The 22,153-nt window shown below is 40.3% G+C and overlaps 1 protein-coding gene across 1 annotated transcript; it reads left to right on the top strand.

The window, feature by feature from the left end:
• The first annotated feature begins 2,330 nt into the window (after nt 1–2,330).
• Nucleotides 2,331–20,291, top strand: LOC132771796 (NACHT, LRR and PYD domains-containing protein 12-like). Its single transcript, XM_060770240.2, has 12 exons — nt 2,331–2,604; nt 3,656–5,309; nt 6,577–6,663; nt 8,287–8,457; nt 10,485–10,658; nt 12,485–12,655; nt 14,106–14,276; nt 15,535–15,705; nt 16,849–17,019; nt 17,238–17,408; nt 18,152–18,322; nt 19,892–20,291. The coding sequence occupies exons 1-12, from the start codon at nt 2,595–2,597 to the stop codon at nt 19,977–19,979; spliced, it is 3,210 nt and encodes a 1,069-aa protein (XP_060626223.2). The 5' UTR covers nt 2,331–2,594; the 3' UTR covers nt 19,980–20,291.
• The last annotated feature ends 1,862 nt before the right edge of the window (nt 20,292–22,153 follow it).

Here is a 22,153-nt window from a genome sequence, read left to right as displayed (position 1 = left end):
CTCCTGGTTCAAGTGCAGCTGTAATCACAGTCATGCTGAGTTTAGATGCATATTTATTTATTTATCTATTTATTTATTTACAGTATTTATATTCCGTCCTTCTCACCCCACAGGGGACTCAGGGAGGATTACAATTCACATATACAGGGCAAACATTCAGTGCTATAGACACACAACAGATATAGACAGACACACAGAAGCTATTTAACATTCCAGCTTCATGAGGGTATTCTGGCCACCAGGGGTGCTGTCGCTTCACTGTCTGTTAGTGACAACAATGGAGTACTTCCTCATTCTTTGAATGCTTGCTGGAGATTTTTATGGTGTCGTAAATTAGTTAAATTCGCCTCCCTGCATAAGCAGTACCTAAATTTCCTGCTTGACAGATGCAACTGTCTTTCAGGCTGCAAATGTCGACGACAAGCTACACAATTTTAGTCGGAAGCTCACTCCAACCCAGGCTCACTTCGAATTCATGACCTTTCAGTCAGTAGTGATCTTAATGTAGCTGACTCCCAGCCAGTTGCGCCACAGTCGCAGTGCTAAGCTTGTTGACCGAAAGTTCACAGGCTCAAATCCAGAGAGCGGTGTGAGCTTCCGCTGTCAGCCCCAGCCAACCTAGAAGTTCGGAAACATGCAAATGTGAGTAGATCAATAGGTACTGCTCCAGCAGGAAAATAACATGACCTTGGGGGTGTCTATGGACAAATGCCAGCTCTTTGGCTTAGAAATGGAGATGAGCACCACACCCCAGAGTCGGACATGACTGGACTTAATGTCAGGGGAAAACCTTTACCTTTACCTTAAACCTGTAACGTGGGGAAAATGGAAGGCAAAAGGAAGAAGGGCCAACCAAAGGTAAGATGGGCAAGATGACCAAGGGCAAGATGGATGGGTGATATCCTTGAAGTGACTGGATTGACCTTGAAGGAGCTGGGCATGGTGACAACCAACAGGGAGTTCTGGTGTGGACTGGTCCATGAGGTCATGAAGAGTTGGAAGTGAATGAATAAACAACAACAACATGGGCCCCCTGGAGGCGCAGCGGGTTAAGCTGCTGAGCTGCTGAACTTGCTGACCAAAAGGTCGGCAGTTCGAATCCAGATCCATCTTTCTTGGAATGCCTCCAGGGACCAGTAGCAGATGGCTCATTGACAAGCAATGGTTTACAGACTACCACCTGAAGTAGTACTGGTTTAGACTACGAAGTGTCTAATAAACACTATTTTGATATTTTGATTGTATTACCATCATCACTCCTACTATTCTGTTACATACTCATACTTTTTATTGGAGCAGTAAATAGGACACAGATCTTACACCCAGAATCTTCTCCTTGTTATTATGTTGCTAGCAAACACTGATTGCCTTTTCCTCTGGTCTGATTGCAACAGCCTAAAATATGCAAATCAGAAACATTTTGCAACAATGAATCTCCCACTGTTCTTGGAGAAGAATATTTCCTACTGAATTCTTGCCACTCTTAAATGCAATCGGACATCTGGAGGTAGATCCAACATGGCAATGGAAATGGTAGATCTGCCAGGACCACTGCAGTTTGTTTGATTTTCTTGTTAGGTTTTGTTGTTACTTTTTTGGAGCCTTACACTGACAGTTTTATATTTTAAACTCTTTATTGCTTATTATTATTATTATTATTATTATTATTAATAATAATAGTATATTTATATTCTGCCACCATCTCCCTGAAGGGACTTGGGACACCTCACAAAACTTTATAACTCAATTACATAGAGTAATTGCTTGGCTGCTCACCACTAGGTAGCATGGATAGCAGAAAGGTAGGACTGTTACCTTACCAGTACAACCCCCTGCCATGCAGGAAATATGCAATCAAAGTGCCCCTGACAGATGGCCATCCAGCCTCTCTTTAAAAGCCTCCAAAGAAGGAGCCTCCTCCAGACTCCAAGGCAGAGAGTTCCACTGTTGAACAGCTCTTACAGTCAGGAAGTTCTTCCTAATGTTCAGTTGGAGTCTACTTTCCTGTAATTTGAACCCATTGCTCCAAGTCCTAGTCTCCTAGGCAGCAGAAAACAAGCCTGTTCCCTCATCCCTATGACATCCTTTCATATATTTATACATATTGGCTGTCATGTCTCCTCTCAACCTTCTCTTCTGCAGGCAAAACATACCCATCTCTTTATGCTCCTCATAGAGTATGGTCTACAGACCTCTGATCATTTTAGTCACTTTTCTCTGAACATATCCCAGCTTGCCAATATCCTTGAACTATGGTCTTGGTCTTGTCATCACCAAGGTTTTACTTCTGCCACTAGATGCTGCTGTTTTGTTGTAGCGTTACTGGAAACTTTGCAGTACTGATCCTCCCTCCTGTTATGAAAATCCACTTCCTGGTTGCTGAATGCCGTCCTTACTTGTTAACACAGACGTTGAAGAAATTAAGGGAACTAGGCTTCAGGCTCTGGGTCAAAAACGTCAAAGGGAAAAGCAGATAAAAGTGTTTATCTGACAGATCTAAAAGAAACACTTTTCTGTATTTCAGTTAATTGAAGTTATTATATTTCTGTACACCAAAGGACTCCACCTTGTGGGTTTAAATTCCAAACCCAGATATGTCACCAGGTAAGTGAGGGAATGGAGGGGTTACTTATAGGAAGGGTATGCTGCTTACCTTAGTCCTGTTTCAATATATTGCTGTAATATGCAAATAATGAGATTGTGATGTTCTTTGTAGCTATAAGAGGTTGAACATTACAAAAATGTGTGTGTGTGTGAAGGGGAGTAGCTACTGAAAAAAATCAAAGTTGAAATGGGAGAAGGATGTTGTCATTGATATTACTTGGAATTGGAGATATTAGAAAGAGAAAAGTAGATTGAAAAGAAGGACAAGTCATTCCATGCAAATTGTGTTAGCTTCCCTTCCTGCACAGAGATTTTCCTTTGGACCAGTGTGAGCTGGCATGCATGCATTGATTTTGGGAGGGGACTGGTAAGATTATAGTTCTGCTTCTGGGCAGAGAGGGGCAGCTAGCTATTTACCACTGTTCTTTAAAGACAACTGATTCTAAACTCATACTAGTTCAGATAGGAATACCCCACCACCACCTCCATAGAAATTATGTGAAAGACGCTGCTCTTTCTAGCTAGGGAGGTAATTCTTAATTTTCTTCATGAAGGAAGTAATGTGTAATTTTTGCAATTTTAGTCCTCCCATGAGTCGTTTTCAAAAACAGGCATGGAAATTAATTGGTTGTGGAGGAATGGGAACAATAACGGATAATGGTATAAAGTGTTTTATACCATATAATTCTGGTTTTAAAGGATGATGTCTGTTAATTTATATATTTAGTTTGCTTTTTTCACTTTTATGGATTGTCCAATTACTTGCATTGATTCTATTTAAATTGGTTATTAGTTTATTGGTTTATTATCATTATTTTATTTTGATTATTGTTGTGTTATTTACATTGTTGTGAGCTGTTCCAAGTCCACTTGGGGAGATGGGGCGGGGTATAAATAATGTTTGTTATCATCATCATCATCATCATCATCATCATCATCTTTTGCTTTCACCAGTCATTTTTAGATCTTTGGCATATTTTTAGATATCTCAATAGCTTGATTGTTTCTTAAATAAGGAATGATAAATAACAATAAGTATTGTTTGAATTAGATTACAGGGAAAGATACAGAGAACACATTAGAAAAAAATATTGTTCACCTGAAGATGGGAACCCTTGCTTGATGGTCCAGATACCTCCAAATGAGAAATACACTAAAGTGGTTGTTGCCAGTGGAAAAGAAAAAGAATGTGAAATACTGAATAGGCCATGGAGACACACACAATCGCTGTCTGAGCAAATGCCTGTGACAACCATAGATGCGCTCTTTGATACTGAGAATGATGGACCGCAGACGGTTGTGCTCTTTGGCATGGCTGGGGTTGGGAAAACTGTGATGGCTAGAAAGATCATGCAAGACTGGGCAACTGGAAGACAATCTCCAGAAAGATTTGATTCTATTTTCTACTTGAGTTGTCGTCAAATGAATTTCATTGTGGTAGAGGCTAATTTAGCTGAACTTATTTTAAATAATCACTCTGAACCTAGACTTGGAGAAGCAATTAACAAACTCCTCATGAATCCAGGCAAATGCCTTTTCATTATTGATGGTTTTGAGGAACTGAATTGTTCCATTAAACAACAGGAGAATAACCTGAGCATCAATCCCTTTGAGAAGAAGCCGGTGGAGCTGCTCCTGAGCAGTTTGTTTTGCAAGACCCTCCTTCCTGAGTCCTGCTTAATCATCACTACTAGGCCAAATGCTCTGGAGAGCCTTGAGGATTGTTTGCAGTCACCACGCTATGCCAGGCACCTGGGATTTTCTGAAGAAGGCAAAAAAGAATATTTCTGCAAGTTCTTTGGGGAGGAAAAATTAGCAGCACAGGCTTTGAGCTACATTAAAAAGAATGAAGCACTCCTTGCTATCTCCTTTGTCCCTAATGTATGCTGGATCATCTGCATGGCATTGAAACAGCAGCTGGACAGAGCTGAGGAAGATCTGATGCTACTTTCAGACACACTCACAGGAGTGTATGCACTTTATCTTTCCCATTTGTCTAAGTCTCTTTGCACTGGCTCTGAGCAATTAAATCTGATAGGACTCTGTTCATTGGCTGCTGATAGAATCTGGGAAAAGAAAACCTTGTTGAAGGAACAGGACATTCAAAAGCAGCTGGCTTTCCATGGAACTCTCTTTCGGAAAGATCCTGATTGTGAAGGCATCTACAGTTTCTTCCACCCCAGTATACAAGAGTTTCTTGCAGCTTTGTTCTATGTTTCTGAAGACGTATCCAGAGATACTGAGACTACTAAGAAAAGCATCAAATATTTCTTGGATGCTTGTAACGAAGTTCGAGGAGATTTAACGTTAACAATACAGTTTGTCTTTGGCCTTTTAAACAAAGAAATAATGAAATATTTAAAAGAACAATTTGAGTGGAGCATTTCACCTAAAATTAAGACTGACTTAATAGAGTGGTTTCAATTAGACACACAGATTCAGTTCATTCGTCCAGATTATGGGCAACTAGAGCGCTTTCATTCTTTGTATGAGATCAAAGAAGAAGAATTTGTTAAGCATGCACTAAATCACTTAACTGAACTAACTTTACAAGACTTGACTTTTACGCAAATGGATCAAGTGGTTCTCTGTTATTGCATAAATAATTGTATGAATTTAGAAACTCTTTCCCTGTATAGATGTTTGTTTCTGTTGGAAGAACGTGAAGCAGAAGTACTTCAAAGGCTCCCAAGTTATCCACATCAGTAAGTAGTGTTGAAGTTTTTCCATTTATGAACATTTAGCAGAAGTAATATTACTTTTCTGACTTTCTGATAGTTATTTTGTTGAGGAACAATTCTGCAAATTACAACTGCAGTTTGCAAAACAGGAAAACTTTTCTTTGGTTCCTTTTATATTTCTTTGGACTGTACAATGATCTTTTCCATGCTTCTTCTCTCCATAGTTGGATGATGTCATTATGCTGAGCTTCAGGGTTTTCTCACATAGATGACTCTGACATTGTGGGCATTAGGCATAATCACCTGCTAGACCAGGCAGGAGAAAACTTCAGCCCTTCAGATATTTTGGACTCCAACTCCCACAATTCCTAATAGCCAGTCCAAAACAGCTGGAGAGCTGAAGTTTGCCCATGCATGTGCTAGACTTTTTCTGCCCTATTTGGTATAGCAACTTTTTGGGAATACCATCAAGAAAAGCTGCTCAGCTTAGTCCTAAACCATATTTATATAGTTGTCTTTCTGGGGAGATCTTAAAGCATATCTTTATTCAGAAGATAAGTCATAACTGTCTCTGTATGTCCTGGCACCACTGTATGTCCTGGCATACACCAGGTGTATGAATGCATAGAGAACTGGAAAGTGTATATGGGCACCCCATGAGAAAACTTGCAGGGATCTACCAAGCAAGCATGGACATCAGTATGAGTCAAAGCATGAGCCAGGCAAATCAATTGTGCTTTAGTCATATTTAAATCCATAGCTCAGATCAGTTATAGTTAACGTTAACCCCACTGATTTCAGTGGAAGTAAGATGTAAGAACGTAGTCTAGGGAATAAAACTAGTTTAGTTTTAGTCTGAGAAGTGGGAACTTAGTCTAGATCTTATGCCAAACATGTTCTTCATGATGGATCTTTCAGCCAAAAAGCTTTGTAAACTCTAGATTGGAGGAAATAGTAAGGCCACCTACCAAGGGAACATGAAGCAAGCCTCCTTGCAGACTAAAATCCCTGTAAGTGTTTTGCTTTTTGGTTTCCAAAGAATCAGTGATAGTAAAACTTTTTTCAAAGGACATTGAAGTGTGCACTATAGAGAAACACCAAGAGTACTGACAACCTATGATCTGAGTGAGAGTAGGGGCTTGCACCTTCCTACTGCGATGGCGTGAACCTCAGAGTAAGCCTGCCACAGCCGAAGAGAGATTTCCTGTCGTGAAATACGGAACTCACAAATTCCATGTTTTTCTTGCTATTCAGCAGAGGCGAGTCAAACTAATCATTTCTGCATTTCCAGGCAACTTCAGAAGACAGAGAAGCATTCAGCAATTAACCTACTCTGTCAAACACTGAAGGATCCAGATGGTAAAATAAAGAAAGTGGAGTAAGTCACTGAACCAATTTGGTTACTTTTCCAAAGTGATGTGCCAGTTTGGTGATTCCAGAGCTGAAATACCCACCACATCTGGCCAGATTATTCCACTTCATTGCTATGTCAGTTCTATTAAAACCAATTTAAACAGTGCGGTGTTACAGGGGAGAAGTGCAGGTCCAAAGATGGATCAGCATAGATGATTCCATGATAGGCAACAAGCTGTCAATAAAGATTACATGTGAAGCTGTCAGTTTCCAGATTTAAGTTGAAATTTTAAAATAGCTATCCAGTGTTCTGAATATGTTTTAGAAAATAGCATTCAGCACTAGGATTGCTTTTAAAAAAAAATGGACTGAGACTCTGCATGTATGCAGTGTTTCACTCACATTAGAGTCACCAGCTTCTAGGGATTTCTCCTCATCTCACATTTTCTTTGTTAAGATTTAGGGGCAGGTTGATAAATCAATTCCATATGTATGAGTTAAATTTTATAATGCAAACTTACCCATGGTGAGCATTTCAAGTGTTTCTTAGGCTTCTTCTACACTTCCATATACAGTCCAGATTATCTTCTTTGAACTGGATTATATGACAGTGTAGATTCATATAATCCAGTTCAGAGCAGATAATGTGGATTATCTGCTTTGACAATCTGTATTATATGGGGGTGTAGAAGGGCCTTATTTGTCTTGGCCAATTCTCTTATATTTCATACTATGTATACAATCTCTTAGAACCCTTCCACACAGCCCTATATCCCAGAATATCTGCTTTGAACTGGGTTATCTGAGTCCACACCCATATAATGTGGGATTTTCTGCCTTGATATTCTGGGATATAGGGCTGTGTGGAGGGGCCCTTAATCCCAGAGAGCCAGTGTGATATAGTGATTTGTGCATTGAACTGCAACTGTGGAGACCAGAGGAAGAATTCCCATTCAGCCTTGAAAACCCACTGGGTGACTTTGGGCATGGTATACTCAAATAATGTATCTAAAGAAATCTTGCCAAAATACCGTTTTGACAGGTTTGTCTTAGGGTTGCCACAAATCAGAAACAATTTGAAAGCACACAAGAATAACAAAGTCTAAAGGAAACATGTTTGGTTAATCCATAGGAAAAAATGAAATTTGAAGCCAGAGGAAAGAGATTTGAATATCTTGGGCGAATGTCATGTGGAACACAGAGCCTCTTGAACATGATCAAACAGATTCAAATGATAAGGACATTAGGAATAACTTTTTTTTTTAGTGTGGGAGCAGTTCAATAGTGAAATAGATTATCTTGGTGATTGGAGGACTCTCCATATGTAAATCTCTTTAGTTAGAGAATAGGTGTCTTTGGGGAGCACCTTAGATGTGTATTTGCACCTTAGACCTGCAAGACTAGGTGTTAAACTAGATGACCCTTGTGATCTCTTTCAGTTCTAAAATTCTTTAATTCTAAGTAAAATCTTGTAGGCATTTGCACCTTTTCAGAAACAAAATACAGAAGACAAAGAACTGGGAGAGATAGAAAGAGATTGTCATGCAAGCAGATGTCCTTTATAGAATAGAATATTTAAAGGAATTTGTGTATTTGATGTTCAGAGAAAGGGCTGGGCTAATAGAACTGTTTCTGTCTCACTGTGCAGGCTTGATGGATGCCAGTTCACAGACAAATTCTGGGAAGATCTGTCTGTTGTTCTCTCAACAAACATGGTGCTGGCGGAGCTTGATTTGCAGTGGACTAATCTGAAGGACTCTGGAGTCAGGTTTCTGCGTGAAGGACTGATTCATCCAAATTGCAAACTAAACAAACTGGGGTGAGCACTAAAAACACCCACCATGCTTTCAACATACTGTAATTATATTGCTTTGTGTATGCAAAATGTGCAAAGTAGAGGCAAACAGAAGTGGACTTCTAGACACTCATGATTTGGAGTTATTTTTCCCCTTCACTATTATTTGGTATTTATCACTGCCAATATGTACTCCTCACTTCACTTTGTGCTTTGTGCTTCTTTGTCACAACTTTGTGCTACTATCATTTTAAAGGAGGAGTGTTGGAACAATGTTTATTTATTTTAGCGAATCATGAAGAGAAGGTCCAGAACACAAAATAATTTAAATTGTATGAGTCATTCTATATTTTATATAGAATTAATTAAATCATATTTCTATTTTAGCTACAAAATTTCAAGTAAAAAAACTGAAAATGATTCTTAATTGATAATTAGTGGTTAAAAAATACTACAACACCTGTTGGAAATACTTGACAACTGTGTCAATACACTTCGACAGAAATCAGGCTCCATCGATAAACTTCAATAGATACTCAAGAGTATAAGTCCAGTCAGTCTTTTTTTTTGCTCCATTGTGCTTCTTATGTATGTTTTCAAATGCTTTAGAGTTCAAAATGACTTTTTATTTGTAGCTGTTGAAGCTGGCAATATCACAGAAGTCTGAAGAAGTTTCTTCACATTCGGAAAAAAAACTGTCTATCATAAACAAGATGTGCTTCCAGTGCTATTGATTGTTTTTCTGCAGGTGTACTCTTTTTCCATTTTATTCATCTCAGGTCAAAGTCTTCCATCAGTGTGTCAGAATCTTGAAGGTATTCATTGTACACTTTTCTGCACTTGTTCAAGTTGGATTTTAAATGGCCATAGTTAATAGGGAGGTTCATGAATTACTTTCCTGTGCCTTTTAAATCTTTTTTGAAGCTGACAGCAGAAAAAGTCCAGAAATGTGATGTACACATTTAGCCTACAATATTCCATTGGTATTGGTGAAGTTGTCTGCATGTTGCTTTTACAAATCTGCCTTGAACAGATGTGAGGAATGCTAACTTCTCCACCACTGATCCTGCTGTGTCAAAGATCTGCTGAAATTCTTTCACAGATACTGTGCATCTCCCTAGCTTTTTCTAAGAGACTGTTGACATAAAATCTACATAAAATGTCCATATCTACTCTTTGTAATATTTTGCTAAGCTGAAGGGATGGTGACATAAACTTTCTTAGGATGTGTATGGTTACTACAAATTCAGCATTCAGAACAGCTAAAAGAAGGTGTCCAGCTTGGGAAAACATCTCACTGTTGTATAGAGGACTCTCTTTTAGTTCTTCAAGTGTTCTCACCACCACACTGTACAGTTCAACAAAACTATTTTTTTAATGTAGACTGTTAGTATGTGATCTGTGATGCATAATAGGTCTTTTGTTCATTTCACAATCTGCAACAAGGAAACTGGCAGTTCCAGTTCTGCAGTGTTTTATCTTCAGAATAGTTCGCATTTTGGAATACAAGTCTTCAATTTTGGATGTGAACCTGATAACCAGGGTTTGCAGTGCCCATGATCTGGGAGCTGAAGTCCAAAACACCTGGAAGACTAGAGTTGGGGAAAACACTGGTGTAGATGCATGCACCCACTGTAATGAGATTCCACTTCAAAAGGCAGTTTTGAACTCCCTGTTGGAGTCTCTTTTCCTAACCCCTCTCTTTGGTGTCCAGGCAAGGGTTAAAAGTTGCAGCCCCTTCTCTTCCAGATCATTTTTTATTATGCATTTTGCTCTGGGAGTTACCCCACACCCCACACACATCTAAGGCTTGCCTTAGAAGGTTTCCAGAGCACAAAAGTTGTATAATATTGTCCTGTCCTCTCACAGCTGTCAGCACATCCTTTGGGGATTAAAATCAGTATGAAGTTGCCCTGTACTGTTAAAAGGGTTGCAATGATGTAAGATCCTTTTATGATGCATTTGCTTCTTTTCTTTCATGAGCCTCAAAAGAATATTAAAAAGTCATATTGCTTTATATTCTCCTCATTGAACTTCTGTCTTTCTCTCAGGTTGTGGGGATGTAATCTGACTCATGCTTGCAGTGATGACCTTTTCACTGTTCTCAGCCACAGTCAGACATTGATGGAGCTCAAGCTGGGTTGCAATTCTTCCTTGGGAATCCAAGGAGTTCAGCAGCTCTGTGAAGGTCTAAAACACCAAGATTGCAAGCTACAGAGCCTGTGGTGAGTAGGAGGAGGCCTTCTTCTGGATAAACAAACAGCCAAAGTATGTTGCTTGGAGGACAAAATGTTGCTTATAAGGAAGGGAGCTCTTTAAAGGGATAGGCTTTTAAATAAAAGAAAGGCCAAAACTTTTAATTGGGCTTAGATATTTTTTTCTCTTCTAAGTATGCAGAAGTTGAGACCAGGACTAACTATGGCGACTTAACAATGGGGGTGTCATAGCGCAGAAGGTGAACCATTTGTGGCTTTGTCTTGAGACACATAAAGTCTCTCCGTCTCTCAATTAAAAATAATCAAATATGTCTATCATCCAAATATGCCCCCTAATAACCCAAGCAGTCATAGAATTATAGTAGTTTAGGACTATCCAAGTGAAGAGAATTGCTGTTTTAAAGCTAATACTCAAAATAGATGTTTTTCAACTCCAATAATAACTGATTATTGGCCGAAGTTTTTGGGAGTTGAAGTCCAAAACACTCAGGACACATCCACACAGGGTGGAAAACGTGTGCCCTCCTGGATTTTTACATGGGGCATCCAAACGATGCCTCACATCAAAATGCATTAATTTGCTACAAAGCAGGAAAATCATGCTTTGTGGGGAATTAATTTGATACTGGATTAAACCCAAGTCCTGGAAAACTTGGGTCTAATCAAGTCTACTCTAGTATGACCAGTTTCTGGACTGCCCCCTTGGAAGTCCTGGACAAAGCCCTCCACAACCCCCCCCCCCCCGCCCCAGAAAAGCCTTAAAAAGAAAAAAAAATTACTTACCCTGCTGGCATTTCCCTGCTGCCAGCCCTCTCTTGGCATGTAGAAATGATGCACCAGGAGAAGCGGGGGTGTAGGAAAAAAGCTCCTGACCCTCCCCCTTTTCCTGGTGTGTCATTTCTACATAGCGGGAGAGGGCGGGCAGCAGGGAAATGCCATCTGGGTATATAGTTTTTACTTTTTAAAGCTTTTCGGAGGGGGGATTTTGTTGGTGTCCAGGTGTCCTGCCAGAAGATCTGACAGGGCATCTGGATACCAGCACAGGAAAGCTTGGGATTTTTTCCTGGTGTGGGGACAGAAGTCCAGCCTGACCCGGGTTTTTTAAACCTGGGTCGGACCAGACTTTTCCACTGTCTGGAACCACCCTCAAAGGACTAGAGTTTGAGAATCATTGATCTATAGAACCACTGATGTAAAGAAAAAAGATGCCTATATTTGTATCCCAGCTGATAAGATAACCCTCTGAGGCCCTCTTCCAGATGCACGTGCCCAAAGAGGTGAAGCAGGTGCTGAAATAAAGGACATGTTCAATGGGAGTGCCCGCCTAGTTGAACTCCCTTCCTAGAGATGCCTGTTAAGGATTTCACACCAAGGTTATACCAATGTAACTCTTAAGGATTACAGAAAAAGGGTCATAGCAGGTTTCCACACATGCCCTCATTAGCCAGGGAACTCTATGTGGGTGAGCAGAAAGCGCAGCAGATAAAGTGTGTAGTCAGCACAAAAGCCACATCTTAATCGCCCTCACAAAAACAGTGATGACATTTGTTCATATGAGTGCAGATTCAGTGAGAAGAAGGAAAGGGATTTATATCTGCTCAAAGACAACCCTGACCGGTCATACATAGAAGGGATTTGTTCATTTCAGGTTCTATACAGAGGGAATCATCATATTCTTGTCAGAAAAGAAAATGGTGGGTATTAACAACTGTCCCTCCTGTGGCATAAATCAAGCTGAAGGTGGCTCATTGTGACTGCAGCTGACAGTCTAAAACTGATTCAACCAGGGTCTTAAAAAGGAGGGATAATTCATTTCACACCCTCTTCACATCTAGGCTAGATGAATGTGATCTCAATTCAGCTGGCTGCCAGCATTTCATCCCTGTCCTCAGCACCAGCCAGATACTAAGGAAGCTCATCTTGGACAGCAACAAACTGGGAGATGTGGGAGTGAAAGTGCTGTGTGAGGGCCTGAAACATCCACAGTGCCAACTGGAAAATTTATCGTAAGAGAGTTGGTTCCTTTCTACCTAAAATCATTAAAAAGCTTTCTCTAGAGCAACCTGTGCAGCTCAACAGCTTTGCAGATCATACCTTAAATTTCCAGTGTTTAACTGCTGCAGAATTGAACTGCAATTGTTGCGGTGTGATGGATGGAGACTGTGCTACATGTTTAAATCAGCCCTCAATGCCGGGAAATCATCACTATTTTCTTCTTTGTCATATAGCAGAACTGCTGAATTTATCACTGGCATAATATTATTCGAATACAATAATTTCTCACACATGGGAGTTTTCTGGAACCAGAACAGAAAGTGGCAGTTGCATATGCTAGAGTATATGGGAGACAAATGCAATGCTTGAATTAAGTAGATATCATAATATTATATATAGATAGAAATGCAATACAAGTACAAGGCAGGCAGACGTTCCTGCAAAGTAATGAGTGGGACTTTTTATTTGGTTTGTTTATTGAAGAACTTACCCAAATTTGCCAATTTCCTTGTAAATAGGATGAAAACACTGAGATTGTTCTTAATGAGTGTGGAGGATGTAAAACTGAATGTTTTGTTTTTCCAGGTAAAATATTTTGAATGTTTGGCTCATAAATGGCTGGGTTTGCCTCTTGGTGTATTCAGTTGTATTTGCGGTGGTAATGTAATTTGTGGAAGCTGATGGCTCTGAGGAGGACAGTGAAGCTGTGAATTCATTCAGATTTTAGACTGAACTTTAATGGAATGTCCCAAGGTGCTCTAGTTCCTCAAATAAGCTCCGCACCTTAGAGGGCTATTTTAAAGTTCAGTTGGAAATTTGGATTGGATTCATCTCCCATCCTTACACTTTCTTGGAGAGACTTCCCATCTTTTTGCATCAACATGGCAAATAGGTCTCATTTGGTCTTCTCCATCCTAGAACAATACGGAACTGCTGAACCATGTCCTTGGAGATGGGTAGTTTTTCTTCAGAACAGTAGGTTGATAAGATCAACATTTAAAGTTCCTTCCTAAACAAGAGAAAAGATCATACAATTTAAACAGTTTGAAAATTTGAAACATGAAAATGATTGATTTTCCTCCTTCCTTCCCTACATTTTTTGTGCATCACTTGCCTCATAGATTGGGAAAGCTACCCAATTTTGTTTTTTTGTGAAAAATATTTGATGATCTTTTTGAAAATGTCAGAGGGAAAGACTTTTGTTTTGTGTTGATGCTGATTAAATGGCTCTTTAACATCAGAGGAAGAAATGTTAAGGGCTTAGAGTAGTGGTTCTCAACCAGTGGGTCCCCAATTGTTTTGGCCTACAACTCCCAGAAATCCCAGTCAGTTTACCAGCTGTTAGGATTTCTGGGAGTTGAAGGCCAGAACATCTGGGGACAACCCACTGGATGAGAACCACTGGCTTAGGGAAACCAACAAGTGCTGGATGTCACTGTGTCACTCCATTTTATCTTACAGACTGGCTACATGTGAGCTCAGCTCAGCTTGCTGTGGAGATCTCTCCTCTGTTCTCAGCATCAGTGAGACACTGACAGAGCTAGAACTGGAGTATAACAAACTGGAAGATACTGGACTAAGACTACTCTGTGAGGGACTGAAGCAGCCCAAATGCAAACTGGAAAAATTAGGGTGAGCAAAGAGCTGGCTTCTTTCAACCTCCATCTCAACTTATTGTTATGGTGTTGTCACGATTTGGTGTGTTCCAATAAAGAATACAGAGAGCTGCAAAACAAGAATGCCTGTAAGGGAAATTATAGAAATGAATTGATCGCATAAGGCAATTTCAGTTAAGTATATTTGCATGCAGAACTGCGGTTTGTAAAAAAAAAATCTTGAAAGATAACTTTAGCTCAAGAGAGTTAGGGCTGCAGCACCTCCACAAAAATGGGAAAAAAATGAATTAAAAAGCCACTCTTTTTTACCTGAGAGAACACCTCTCTAGCTACTTCATCACACTAGAGAATGAATCCACTTTAGATTTGGTTTCTGCCTCCTGCAGAATTCAAGGGTTTGTAGTTTAGGGAGGAGCCTTTAACAATCTCACTAAACTACAAACCCCAGAATTCTGCAGGAGGCAGAAACGAGATTTAAAATGGATTTTTTTCTCTGTAGTGTTAATGTTTAGGTCTACAGGAAGCTGACTACAGAGTCATGCCAGAGGACCAAAAATTTCCTAGGGAGAACATATTAAGCAAATCTGCAGATAATCAAATTTGCAAAAGTTAAACTCACAAATGTGGAGGACTGACTTATTTTGCACCAAAGAGACAACAGTTTTAATAAGCACATTGAGAGAAATTATAGAAAGAAAAGACAAAGGAAGAACAAGAAAATAGCATGAAAGCGAACAGGAATAAATTGTTCAGCATTTGTGTATCCTGATTAACTATATAGATTTTGGCTCTTAGTGGCAGATCAAGTTGTCTTGATGAATCACTCAACATTTTTTTCTTTCAGTATGAAAAAATATGACTGAAGTTGCTAAAACTTCAAAGAATCGTGTCACTATAGCCTCTAGGGAAAGAAAAGTCACCAATTTCCCCTTTCTTAATTCTTGATGAGAACGTGTTTTGACAGGGTCAAACCCCTAATAGAAAACCAATTGTTGATAACCACAAGATTTGGGCCTTTCTATGAGAGTAAGAAGATCAGTATTTCCCTCAACCCTCTTTTTTGGGACTAGAATTTATAGAGAAATGTTTATTTTATGTAAATGTCCCCCGTCCCCCCCATCCGCCCTTCAAAGGAAGATATAAGGATGGCAGGAAGGACAGCAGGAGGACCATTTCCTGGAACTGATAGTTATGTGTGTGGACCTGCTGACAGGTCCCAGGATTTTGGCCCTGTCTGGAAGCACCCTTTAGTGAGCTTTTTCTGTTTTCCTCAGGTTGGCAGGATGTGGCATTACAGCAGCCTCTTGTGAGGATCTCGCATGTGTCCTGGCAGTCAAATGGACTTTGAAACATCTTGATATTGAATATAACAAACTTGGTGACTCAGGAGTGAAGCTGCTGTGTGAAGGGTTGAAGCACCCGCATTGCAGGATGGAGACATTAAAGCAAGTAGCAAACTTGGTTTGTTTCTCATGGGTAGATGGCACAACCAAGGCCTATGTTCTGGCACAATTTTCAGTACTCACACTCTCCATCTGTCCAAATTTGGCAGGGATTGTCACAATTAATTATCAGTCTTCTCACTTTTTAAACCATCACCGTTTCTTTCTCCTCATTCCATCCCCCCCCCCACTTGCGTGAAAAATTGTGTTTTATGTAAAACAAATCATGTTTTGCGTGAAACACAATTTGTGTGTACACTAAATCAAAAGCATCACTATTTCAACCAACCATCTAGACAATTTTGGAGCATTTCAGAATTCCAGAAAACAACAACAACAACAACTACAACTTTATTTATATATCCTGCCACCATCTCCCCAAAGGGACTTGGGATGGCTTACAGATGGCACAAAGTGTCTAAAAACAAACATAAAAGTGAACACAATATAAAATACAACAAAATTAAACTCATGCACATATAGAAACATCAGCTCAAACTCAATCAAGCTGTGATAATAGATAATAAATAATAGATAATAGATTGGCCTGCAATACTAATCAAGCTCTTTCAACACTGTTCTGTCATGCCGTAAGGAATTATGTTCTCTATGGGATGGGTAAGCAACTAGTGCCCTCCAAGGCATCACCACAAACAGTGTTGCTGCAACTCAATGATAAAATGTACTACCAGATATTGATAGCAACTAAAGAAATCCCATTTCAAGGAACTTGTTGCTTGCATTAAGTGATTTCTAGTAACTCAGTTGTTGTAGGTTTTTTCAGGCTATATGGCCATGGTCTGGAGGCATTCTCTCCTGACGTTTCGCCTGCATGTATGGCAAGCATCCTCAGAGGTAGTGAGGTCTGTTGGAACTAGGAAAAAGGGTTTATGTATTTAGTAACTTGCCCCAAAATGTATATCTTGCTTAGAATGAAATGCTACTGAATTTGGAAAGTGTAGAATGGAAACAGGTAACTTCTGGGATGACGGACTGGTCCACTAAATTGCTAAGGTTGTTCACCCATGTTCTGGAGAAACTGGTGTCGGTGCAAAAGTGTAGAATGAAAAAGAGATGGTGGGGGAACACTCAGAAATTCTTTCTAGATTTTGCATGGTCATAACTCAGCCTTTCTGTCTCCTGCAGCTTGTTCACTTGTGATCTTACAGCTACTTGCACTAAGGATCTTGCCTCCTTCCTTTGCTGCAACCAGACCCTTGCAGAACTGTTCCTAGGGGGTAACACACTTGGGGATTTGGGTGTGAAGCAGCTGTGTGAGGGACTGAAACACTCCCAATGCAAGATTAAAAAACTGTGGTAAGTGAGAGTCAGAGTCCTTCTGATTCTAATTGTGAGCACTGACATTGTGTTTTGTGACATGTTCAAGAACCGTACAGTTTTCCTGAGGAAGAGCTAATTGTCACCCTACTTGTCTTCCTTCTCTGGCACTCGGGTTGCTTCCCATCCCCACTCCTCAAAAAAACACATCACCATAGCCAGAACAGTCCAAACAGGTTTTCTCTTGTACATTGCAGCTTGTGCAACTCTGGAATCACAGCAGCTGGTTGTGTGGAGCTCTCTTCTGTCTTCAGCACAAGCCAGGTGATGGAAGACATTGATTTATGGCAGAACACACTGGAGGACTCAGGACTAAGGTTGCTGTGTGAGGGGCTCAAACACCCAGACTGCAAGCTGGAAGTTTTGTCGTAAGTACATGCATGATGTGAAGCATATTTGCAACATCAGTTTTATCAATCACCACAGATATCATTTCCTCAATGTCTCCCTGAATCACAAATAATTGTAAAAAAAAAAATCCAAAATGTTGTGCTTAATAAACCAGCAATAAAAAGCAATACTGGGAATGATTGGATTAAAATTCACTTCAATTGAAAAGATCCAGAAATATTGATCTGTTCTCCTGTCCCTCCCACAAACATAACATAAACTTGAAATTCTCCTCCATTTCATTCCATTAATATATGAATCAGGCATGTAGCCGGGGGGGGGGGGGGGGGCTTGGGGGGCTTGAGCCCCCCCCCCCCCCCAATTCTCATGATGGTCTGCGAGAAGGCCTTACTGGTACATTATTTAAACTGTTATGTTTATTCATATCATGATCTGATCACCATGCTCAATATATTCCATATGCATGGGGGTATTGGGGTAATGATACAAAAAGTTTGCTAGGGTAGACCCTCTTTCACTCAGACTCACCCCCCCCAAACCAAACTCAGCCCCCCCCCCCCAAAAAAAATCCTGGCTACGGGCCTGATATGAATGGAAGATAGCAGAAATGTGGAGATAGAAAGAAATGTAGGAAAGAAAGCATAAGAAATCCACCAAAATTAAGAAGTAATGGAGTTCCCCAAAATGGGTGCCATACCCTGCAGTTTAAAGAGAAATCTTTAACAAATAGCAGCCATTCATTGTTCTTGTCCTTTCACAGGATGTGGGGCTGTAAGTTCACAGCAGCTTCCTGTGGGGACCTTCAGTGTGTTCTCAGCACCAACCAGAGCCTGAAGAAGCTGCAGCTGGAGAATAACAAACTGGGAGATTTAGGGGTGATGTTGCTGTGTGAAGGACTAAAGCACCCCAACTGTAGACTGAAGTTAATAGGGTGAGTTTTCCTGCAAGTTTCCTTGACACTCAACCTTCCTTTGGGGAACTCATGCTAGATAATGAAAATGCCTTGCCATAGGAAACAGGATGAAGGAATTAGATTCAAGCAAGGACATTGGGAGATCTATGCTATCAACAGCATGTGATGGAGCTCCCAGTGGCACAATGGGTTAAACCCTTGTGCTGGCAGAATTGCTGATCAACAGGTCAGTGATTCAAATCCAGGCAGAGTGAGTTGAGCTCCCTCTGTCAGCTCCAGCTCCCCATGTGGGGACATGAGAGAAGTCTCCCACAAGGATGGTAAAAACATCAAACATCCAGGTGTCCCCTGGGCCACTAATTCTCTCACACTTGAAGCAACTTGCAGTTTTGCAAGTTGCTCCTGACACAAAAAAACAAAACAAAACAGCATGTGATTGTCTTATCCAAACCTGTATACACAGACACACTTCCAAAATGAAAACTAGAGGTTTTTTGAAAGCCTAAAGGCAGTTGTGATAGACCACAGGAATCTTTTCTCTCTAAATGGAAATAAGAGGTTTTCCTTGTCAGAGAACAGGAGAGACTGGTGATTTGGATGAGACTCTCCACTTCCTTCCCCTATAAGATAGGGGCCAGGGATTCCCATCTCCTTGGCTATGAAAGATCACAAATAGCCAGATAAGGCTGTTTGCACTTCTGTCTTTTTCTATATTGTGTGCCCAAGGCAAGATTGGTCCTTTTAGAATAACCACACGTACACAATATGTACATTTGGAATAACAAAAAAGACCACAGCTTTATTGGTTACTACTGACAATAACTGTTGGCTGACCCAACATGTTGGCATCAACCAACCCACCTGCTGATTGATGTTCCTGGTTCTCTGGACGGTGACAGAACCCATGAAATGAGATAGGGAAAGTCCAGGTGATACGTACTTGCTTGGTCTTCTTTTCCTGCCATCAGGGAGTACTGCAGAGGCACTTGTCCCGTCGCTGGTTGGGACTCCCCTTTCAGCTTTATTCCAGATCAAGGGCCCTACCACTCCCCTAAAGTTATGACAAAGATAAACAGCCATGAACAGCATTATGCAGCATGTCACATTAGAGGTGGGTGGGTAGATAGCAAGCTGGAAAGTGATTGCCTGGAGAGGTTCACAACATCTGATTTTTACACACATCCACCCCCAAACAGCTTATCCCCAGCTAGCCTATGAGTTTGAGTCATGAGATTCAAACTTATTGTTTGCCAGTCCACTCCACTCAGATCTCCTCAGGTTATAAGCTATGGAAATTCACTTGTTGACCTTGGGCAAGTCATACTCACTCAGCCTCAGAGCAAGGCAATGGCAAATCTTACCCTAAGTCAGAAACAACTTGAAGGCACAAAACAAATACACACACCACACATGTAAAATAAGTTTCCTTAAATTGAACTGGGCCCTTGGACTGAAAAGGTTCCCTATTTTTGATTTTACGTCACATACATTTTATAGTACTGTATATTAAAAAAGATCCTTACATTGTATAGGCTCCCTGTTGCAACTGACAGGCATAAGCATTTGTCTTTTTTCTCATGTTTACAGACTTGATATAGAAGAACTGAGTGAAGACACAATGCAAGAGCTTAGGTATCTGAAACGGATGAAACCTGAACTGATCATAGACACATAGATGGGGCAGTCGTGATGCTGGAAGGCTGAGATGTGGACAACTACAGAGGTCCAGAGCACCTTTGCTGAAGCATGTCAGCTACTGACAGGGATGAATAAGGAAGAAACCAACATTCAGACTAACCTTGTAATGAGCATCTGAATAAAAAGCCAAACTTGGAAAGCAAAGCTCTTTTGGATCTTCATAAATTCTATCCCTTGTACCTCTTCATAAGACTTCTTTCTTTCATTTTTGCAGGTTTCCTTATTGATATAGGAACTAATTGTCCTTTGTTTGCTAAGCAAATAATAAATCTAAATACTTTTTATTCAACCTTTTGTTCTGTGTGGTTTGATTTATGTTGTGGGTGAATCACATTCATTTTCACTGATGATGGGTTGTTCTTGGCTTTTAAATAAGGAAGAGGGAAACTCCAGGAGCCCAGAGGTCAGACTTCCTACTTCAGGACCCATGCTGGGCTTTCTCCACCCCCACCCCCCCAACTTTAGTGGCTGGATCCTACCACTAATTGTATGAAAACATATGGGGGGGGGGGAACCGATTTTGAAGAAGAGCTGTACCCTCCCCCCCCAACAAATGTGGGAAAGACACATGGGTTTGCTTGTGTGAAAATGGGCATGTAAGGCCAACCTGAATCCCATGGCAAACGTTCCCATCGGCTGACAATGGCCCATCCTTGATTGGAGCTCATTCTTAGAATGAATATGTCATGCCTCACTTATACAATACCAATGAAAGGGGATCCAAATCCTCTTTATTTCATGGTATGGTGGGTGTATAGGATCCCTTTTCATTGGCTCATCATCTTACTTTTTTTGGCTCATTATCTCTAACAGTCAGTGTAAAGCTCCCCTACCACCCAGTCCTGTGTTACTTTCATCCCCAGGAGACTGGTTCCAAGTGCTTGGAACATACTAGATGATGTTGGAAATAGCAGCCTTCTAAAAATCTTGAATTATTCGGCAATCTTTTTACACTAAGTCCCCTTCTACACTGCCCTATATCCCAGGATCTGACCCCAAATTATCTCCTTAACCCAGATTATATAGCAGTGGGGACTCATATAATCCTGTTCAAAGAAGATAATCTGGGATCAGATCCTGGGACATAGGGCAGTGTAGATCCAGCCTAAGTTCTCTACCTGTTGCTTTCAGCCATGTAGCAGTTCATGCAATGAAAAATGTGATTAAGGGCTTTGTTGATATTGTGTTGCCTTTCAAAACCAAATTACTTCTTCCTTTTCAGGGTGAACAATGAATCAATAAGCACTGGAGATGACAGAACAGATGCAGATCCATAGAGTGCTGGTGAAATGTAAAGTGAAAAATAAGCTTGCAATACAAAAATAATCATTAATATCACCAAGATACTTTTATGAGATGTGCCAAATGATCTCTAAAACAAGCCACTGTTCTTTCAAAATGAGGGAAGCAAGGTAATGAAGCAACAATCATTTATACATTCCACGGTAGCATTTCAGAGTTGATGGACACAAGAACATTTTATACAGTTACAAAATAAAATCAGCCAACAAAAGGGAACTTGTTTTACAAAGGTCAGCAGCTATACTGCTTACGGAAGCGGGATATAGGGAAAAAGCTACCCCACTCTTCAAACGGCTACACTGGCTTTCAATTAGTTTCCAGGTGCAATTCAAGGTGCTGGCTTTAGCCTATAAATCCCTACATGGTTCAGACCCAGTCTACCTGAGGAGCCGCATCTCCTCCTATCAGTCCGCACAAGCCCTAGCATCACCAGGAGAGGCCCTTCTCATGGTCCAACCATCGTCACAAGTATAAAATAAATAAGTAAATACTGGGCTATCTAGTCTACTGTCCATAATACAGTTTTTATCATCTACGTAAAATGATGTTCACTCGAATTGTTGTATGAGGATTATACACTTATCTCTTCCTTTTTATAAAACAAGTATCTTTGCTATATGGTCTTCATGCTGTTTATGACAGTTTTTGGATAGTGACATTCTTTTGCTGAAATCTAGCTCACCAATGCAAAGCTGAATATATAGCAGACATTTCTTGAAATAAGTAAAGCAACCGATGTATTAATAATACTAAGTAAAATCTCACATCATGAAGGGATACAGCTGTATCTAATCTCAATATAGAGCATGAGACATTCACCTTGAGTTAAATAGATAAATTGCTACAATC

This window comes from Anolis sagrei, chromosome 1, assembly GCF_037176765.1.
Source record: "Anolis sagrei isolate rAnoSag1 chromosome 1, rAnoSag1.mat, whole genome shotgun sequence".
In the NCBI taxonomy this organism is placed as follows: Eukaryota; Metazoa; Chordata; class Lepidosauria; order Squamata; family Dactyloidae; genus Anolis; species Anolis sagrei.
This window is presented reverse-complemented; position numbering and strand designations above follow the sequence as displayed.